Source organism: Antrostomus carolinensis, unplaced genomic scaffold (assembly GCF_000700745.2).
Source record: "Antrostomus carolinensis isolate BGI_N321 unplaced genomic scaffold, ASM70074v2 scaffold8438, whole genome shotgun sequence".
NCBI classification, from domain to species: domain Eukaryota; kingdom Metazoa; phylum Chordata; class Aves; order Caprimulgiformes; family Caprimulgidae; genus Antrostomus; species Antrostomus carolinensis.
Window position 1 is genome coordinate 2,176 of NW_010334943.1, and position 6,749 is coordinate 8,924.

At 41.0% G+C, this 6,749-nt stretch overlaps 2 protein-coding genes across 5 annotated transcripts in view; one reads left to right on the forward strand and one right to left on the reverse strand.

Annotated features, from left to right (window-relative positions):
* Positions 1 to 1,282, forward strand: part of PDHB (pyruvate dehydrogenase E1 subunit beta) — a gene marked incomplete at its 5' end in the record, with an annotated part of 3,380 nt that extends 2,098 nt beyond the window's left edge. Inside the window, 2 exons of the mRNA XM_010174354.1 lie at positions 361 to 502; positions 883 to 1,282. Of these exons, the coding sequence (XP_010172656.1) occupies positions 361 to 502; positions 883 to 1,028 (288 nt within the window). The remainder of the gene's footprint in view (positions 1 to 360; positions 503 to 882) is intronic.
* A 1,554-nt stretch (positions 1,283 to 2,836) lies between these two features.
* The window catches only part of PXK (PX domain containing serine/threonine kinase like), a 26,208-nt gene continuing 22,295 nt past the window's right edge, over positions 2,837 to 6,749 (reverse strand). For 2 of the 4 annotated variants that reach the window (XM_029086581.1, XM_010174352.1), the window contains one exon: positions 2,837 to 3,336. In XM_029086581.1, coding sequence (XP_028942414.1) covers positions 3,128 to 3,336 — 209 coding nt within the window. In that variant the 3' untranslated portion in view covers positions 2,837 to 3,127. The remainder of the gene's footprint in view (positions 3,337 to 6,749) is intronic. The other 2 variants (XM_029086582.1, XM_010174353.1) reach the window with 1 other exon arrangement.

Genomic DNA, 6,749 nt, shown 5'->3' on the forward strand with positions numbered 1-6,749 from the left:
TTCATTCAGGCTCTGCAAAACCAGTGTAATAACTACAAGCTTCTTATATTTGCAAATGCCTTAGCAGTCAGTTTCTGCATTTGAACTTTTCATCACAACATTAAGGCAGAACTGATAGTGATTTCCAGATTGACCTAGCTGCATAGTAAACAGAACAATGACAGTACATATTAGTATGGCTGTATCTCGATACAGCAAGACTCCCCTACCTGGGATTTTCCAGGAGTCACCAGAAACTGTTCTGCACAGTCTCTGCCAGGATAAAACGTTAGAAGTTTTATTAATTTTAAGTCTGGTCTTGAAAGTCAGAGTAGATTAAAGTGCTAAAGGAGAAAACTCAGTCCTCTTTTTTTTTTCCAGGTTATAAATCTGCGTACCATTCGACCAATGGATATTGAAACAGTGGAAGCCAGCGTTGTAAAGACAAACCATCTTGTAACTGTAGAAGGAGGTTGGCCACAATTTGGAGTAGGAGCCGAAATCTGTGCCAGGATCATGGAAGGTACCAAGTTCTGCAGTATACTTGTCAATCTCATTCCCTAGTCTAAAACCTGACAACTTCTTGATACAGCCAGATGAAGGCAAAGTTAGGGTTTTATATCTGAGGAGCTTGAGCCTAGCTGTCTTGCTCTAGAGATTTTCACAGGGTGGATCCAGCTTGTATTCTCTTGCAAGTAATTCTTAGCCCAGGAACTTGACTGTGTAAGAACCAGGATGGAAAATTTTTGTCTAAACCACAGTACATGAAGATAAATGAGCGAGAACAGCTGTCTGGAAAATTAGAGCTACAGGAACAAACTTGTTTAAACAGATTAAGATTCAGAAATTTAATTGAGATAAAAACATAGTGCATGGCAACCTAACAACTGTCTTCTGTTTTAGGATCTGCCTTTAACTACCTGGACGCTCCCGCTGTGCGTGTTACTGGTGCAGATGTCCCTATGCCTTACGCAAAAATTCTAGAAGATAACTGCATACCTCAAGTGAAGGACATAATATTTGCAGTGAAGAAAACTTTGAATATCTAAGTTGTAAATACATGTTTTAAAGTCCTGCTTTAAAAAGTGTCAATGGTGTAGGTCAAGTTGTTTGCATAACTTTGTTGTATAGCTACATAAACTTTTGTACAGTGGGGAAAGTATAGTGACCTCCCAGAATATTTATATGGGGTTACCCTCTAAGCCACACTTCATATAAGCAACAATGTGGTAATAATGTTTGTTTGTTCAACAGTTCAGGTTTGTTAGTGCTATTGTATGTGGAGAAATCCAATTTTAAATTCAAAGTGAGGAAAAAAAATCCTCCACTTCTGCTTTGCTTGTAATTACCAGACCAGCTGTGTCAAACTGGCTGTAGTGGTGGTCCAGTGAAGAACTGCAGTGAGCAGAAGTCCAGCCCTGGAATGCTGTACAGCTCTCTAGGAGCCCACAGTTGCAAGGCTTATTAAAGGTGAATGATCAAACTGGAGTGCAAAGCCTTGCTTTTCAGGTCAACACTTAAGTGCAATTACCTGCATGAAGTGGCTTTGGAAGCCTGTGGGATGGGCTAAGAGATGGCTCACCTGTTTAGTTTGAAGAGCACTCCGCTCATGCAGGAAAGCATCTGCACAAGAGCTTAAATAAAGATCCTGATCCCTTCAGTATGGGTTGGGATTCAGTATGTGTTGGGAAACACTACCTAATTTTTCTTCACTAGCTGCCACATACAGTGATAAACACTTGCCCAGCTGCTTTGTTGTATGTTTTTGCTTGTTGGGGTTGTTTTGTTTTTTTCAACTTGGGCTAACAAGGGCATGCTCAAACTATAGTTCTTACAGTGCAAAATTAGTTACTTTATTCAGACACACTGAACCTGGGTCTGCAGCAGCAACATAGGTTGTGTCTGAAGAACTGGGAAGGAGTCTCAGCAGCCTTTATGCAGATCACCACCTAGCAGGGTTTAGCTAAGGGGCTTGTCCTGGCAGGCAGGGAGAGCCCCACGTGGATTCGTTCAGCAGCTTCTGGTAGGGAGGGAAAGCTGCCTCGAGGAGTCTGTGCAGTGTCAGTTGCTCTGTACCCCAGGCAGGCTGCTGGAGAGGAGATACTCACCTCTGTAAGTAGACAGAAGAGGTCAGGTCCTATTTCAGTTAAGGGCCAGGAATACTTTTCAGGGTATTTCCTCTTGGCAGAAGTGCTGTTAGGTTCTTAGGAAGTCTGGCTTGCAGGTGAAATCCTAGCTGAATATACCCACCACCACACTGCTGAAGGAATTCTATTAACATTTTAATAAAAATGACTGAATATCACAGGTTACATGAAACTCTGTACAGACATTCTCTGCATAGTAACAAACACTGATGTACTTGAATTTAAAAAATGGATTATCTGTAATCCTTTAAAGTGCAATTTGTTTAAGGTTTTAAATCAAAAAGGATCTTGCAATAAAGTTTAAGCTGTAGAATTAACTTGAAGTAACTTTGCATTTAACTAAATAATTAATTATATCCCAGTGCCCTATTAACTCCTCATTTAAAAACACCTTCCCTTAGAATTACAGGTAGGATGGCCATTTAAACAAGTTTAATGAAACAGCATTTTTATTCCACCAACAAATGTGGTGGGAATAAGATTTAATTCTCCAGTTCCCTCACCTGTGCAGTATGCTTTAAGGGTTGGGGAGAGGGTGTTGGATTATCTAAAACAAAACTTGCTGATTCAGTGCAGCAAGAATTAAGATAAGGTACAACTGCATGAAGTATTGAAAAACCAAGCAGAATAAAACTACATTCCTGTAATATGAAAAAGGGGGGTGGAACAGAGCTAGAAAAAAATGCATTAATTCACCATGATCATGGTCATTCCTATTTTCAGCTTTTTTTATTCAGCTATATAGAAGTTGCTGTACCCCTGAAACTGTAGCTAGAGAACAAAGTTCTTGAAACCAAGTAAAGAATAGAGTACTTATCACAGCATGGCAATGCAATGCAGACAGGGAAGTGCTGCTACTCAAGAAGAGCTGGAGCGGGTAAATGGAGCTACAGCGTGATTAGCTACTATATGCCGGTGGATCCAGTTGCCGGTCAGGAGGGTCTTGTTCCCAGACAGCACAGGAGGGGGAGAGGGAATTAATCCTGGTGTGACCAGTGGCCTCAGCTGATCCTGGGAGCACTGTAGTCGCAGGTCTGTGTTTTCTTCAGTGTTCCTTTCTGAAAGTTTTGAATGGAGCTGAGTAAGGCTCCTCGGCTTGCACTGACATGGGGCTGTGGGCTTGGCTGCGTTGGCACCTCTGTACTCGGAGGAGGAGGAGCTGCTGGTGGCAGGGGCGGCGGTGGCGGTGCTGGGGGTATCGACGATGCTCCTGTTGAGGAGAGAAGATGATGTTTGATTATGTCAGGAAGGTCCTGCTGCAGAGGACTGTGGCTCTTAGCTGCACTTGGTCAGTCCTGCACTAGTCACATCATTCCTTGAATGCCAGTGGAGCATGAAGAACGGAACAGATGAAAAATGCCAAAGTGATAAAATCCCTCTACCTGCAGGTGAGTCGTGTCATCTGAGACACCTCTGAAATGAAGCCTGAAGTGCTTCAGTAGTTGGGGATGCAAAATGTGACTCAAATCTGATGTTGCACTGAAGGAAATGGAGATCACTTACAGGGCTTCCCAGCTTCAGTTTCTCGTTTGTCCCCAGTGAAGCAGTTTGCTCCTTGGGTCATGAGCAGTAACAAAGACTGGAAGCAAATCTTACTACCTCTTCTTCCTTACATGACTAACTGTACATTCTTAGGAAGGACCACACTGCTGTAGTACTTGTGATGACTGCTTGGTCAGATTATATTCCATTTTTAAAGTACTAACTGCAGAGAGAGTTTTCTGGAAATGTTTTACACTTCCACAGTACTGTCAGAGTTTCTCTGAACATGTTTCACAGGCTGAAAGAATCGCAGCCATCTGGCACTCAACACTTGCCTCTCATGCTGCCACCAGTCACCTTTGCACTCTGTCCCTTGCTTTCTACCCCAGTCACATCCATCTCATGCTTCTCATCATGTCTCAGCCTCCGTGTCCTGACTCCCTGGAAGGCCAGAGCCCACAGCAGTGAGGGTCTGTGTGGAGGTGCTTCCTGGCAGCTCAGATCCAGGCAGGTGGCCTTATTTCCTTCAAGCAGCTCTCCCAAACACCCTCATCTTGTGCAACTCAGCTGCTGCATATTAACCCATCTTTTCTACACAAGTACAATCGAAGAAAGATCCATGTTGGAGTAAGAGCAAAGGGCTTCAGAGGTGACCACAAGACATGTGTGGGAAGGTGGCATTTGTAGCACAACACTAGCTATACAGGGTATGATGGGCCTGTCTTGTCTCATATATTCTGGAATGAGCAAGGGGCATAATGATTAATATCTTGGAACTATTCAACAGTGAATATTAACTTACGATCATCTAGATCGTAAGTTATTCCATGGTAAGTCTAAAGAGAGAGATGGCACCTAACACTTGCTTTTGGTAGCTCTAACCTACAAAGAGTAATATACTGGTGAGTGGCAAGAACTATGATACAACACACAACATGAGGCCAAACAAGAGATTATGGTTAACTGAAGTAGAACTGCTTGCTATGAAGTAAGCAAATACCAAGCAGTTGAAGCACATTATGCCACACAGACTCGAGGTATTTGATGAAGGATAAAGCTCAGCTACAGAAAACAAAAAGCAGGCAAAGTTCTCTCTCTGTGCTCCCTTTCTCTCACTTCCTCACTAACACTTGCTCTCAGACTAACAAGTAACCATAAAAAAGGAATTGCTGTAATTTAAAAGATGAAGGTCATAACTTAAAGCTTCCTCATTTTCTGTTTGTACCAGTCTTTGAAGAGAGACTTCAAGCTCAAAATGCAGAGTATTCACACAAAGTGAACATTAGTTTACATTAACACATGCTGTAATTGTAGCCCTTCCAACTCTTCAGGAGAAATTCTCATTGGCATGAAAACCACATTCTGTGACAACAAAACATGGAAGTACACGTTGGGCTCATCTTTACTCTCCTCCCTTCCAAAGGAAATACTCAAGCCCTAGTAGAAATACCAGAGATTAACTGAAACAATTTAACATGCCTGTTGCATGTGGATCAAGTGCTCTTGTAAGTAATCAAAACATTACACAATGTTAGCACCAACTGAAATAAGTTGTATATTGATGCCCTGCGGCCATCTAACTTACCCACATCTACTTTTTACACTAGCCAAAGATGTAAGTCAATTTATTATTAGAAATACTGGAAACCATCCCCTAGGATGAGTCCTTCTGTTTCTCGTGCGTAGAGACTGCCAGCAAAGCAAATCTTGACACTTTGCCAAAGGAAGAACAAGATCAAGAACAGTTAAAGTAACCACTTTTGTGGTTAAAGTGGTCAGAGCAGAACACAGTAGGACTGGTGTACCAATGCTATCACCAAACTGATCAGACGAACTGCAGTAAAAGAGCCAAGACCAGCTAATCATAAATTAAACTGCTTGAAAGAGATGCAGCAACTGCAGAGAACAAAGACAAGATTTTTGGCTGGAACTGCAAGGTGAGGTTGGAGAGGCTATGCAAGTAGTTGTACAAAATGCAATAGAGAATGACTATGAAAAACAGCGGCCAGGACTCTGTCTGGAATATAAATACAATGGTAACATACGCAGTGAGAGAAGGCACACATTTGGCAGAGAGGGGCAAAAAAAGCCACAAAGTGCTTGGATCACTAAGTATTATCAGGTTATGATTCCATGTGTCATCTTCAAATTTTGGTCTTGTTATTTTACAATGGGGGTAGAAAAGACAGGGAAGTAGACGGAGAGGCCGTCTTCCTTCCAGGAAATTTGTTAAATCCCTGAGGACTAACTATTGCTGAAATTGAGCTGCCGACAACATCATACAGTTAAACTCTTGGGAGACTGATTACAGACAATGATACTCTTAAACTTGAGTTCTGCCTTAAAACATAAATACACACAGTTTTTAGGATGGTATCTGACTAGCTATGAGCATTCTATATTGAACCCATTAATTAAGAGCACGGTTCTGAAAATCTTCAAATCAATTTATTTCAATTAGACAATCAAAACCAAACTGTCCTTCCCTTCTTGACATGAGTAGTACAAAGGAAATCTCAGTTCATCCTGGTGTACTCATATGCAATTACCTCCACAGATTAAATTGTTCTGTCCAACATTAAAATACTTTCCTGTATTTACTAGAAAAAACATTTGAGACAAGTGCTCAGTTATATCTAGACCTTTCCAATACGTATATTGGAAGAAGTTGCCTGCAAACACACATTTTACTCACTCATGCAGTTGTAAGAATAAAACACTCAAGCAAGAACTTACCAAAGGTTTTTTACAGGGACATTTTTGTTAAGAGAGTGTGTTAAAAGGAATAGGAAGTAAATCAGATGCTGTAAACTTGATGCCTGAATTGAAACAAAAACTTAATTATGAATTTAAAGTGACAGTAATTGTGCAAACAGCATTAAAAACTTGGCTGAGAAGGGGTTGCAAACAAAGAAAATCATTTTAGTGATAGTTTTTAAAGATGCTGTATTTCATTAAAATAATCCATAAGAATGTTCAGATCTTTTTCTTGTATTCCCTCCCGATACTAAGCAAGTTCAAGATTTCCATTCAACTTTCCCATACAGAAACAGAGCATCTTTAAAGAGATAAATCAGCATTAGCTTACTTTTCCGAAAATTCACGTTCAAAATGATGCATGCTCTATTGAAGACAGCAGGG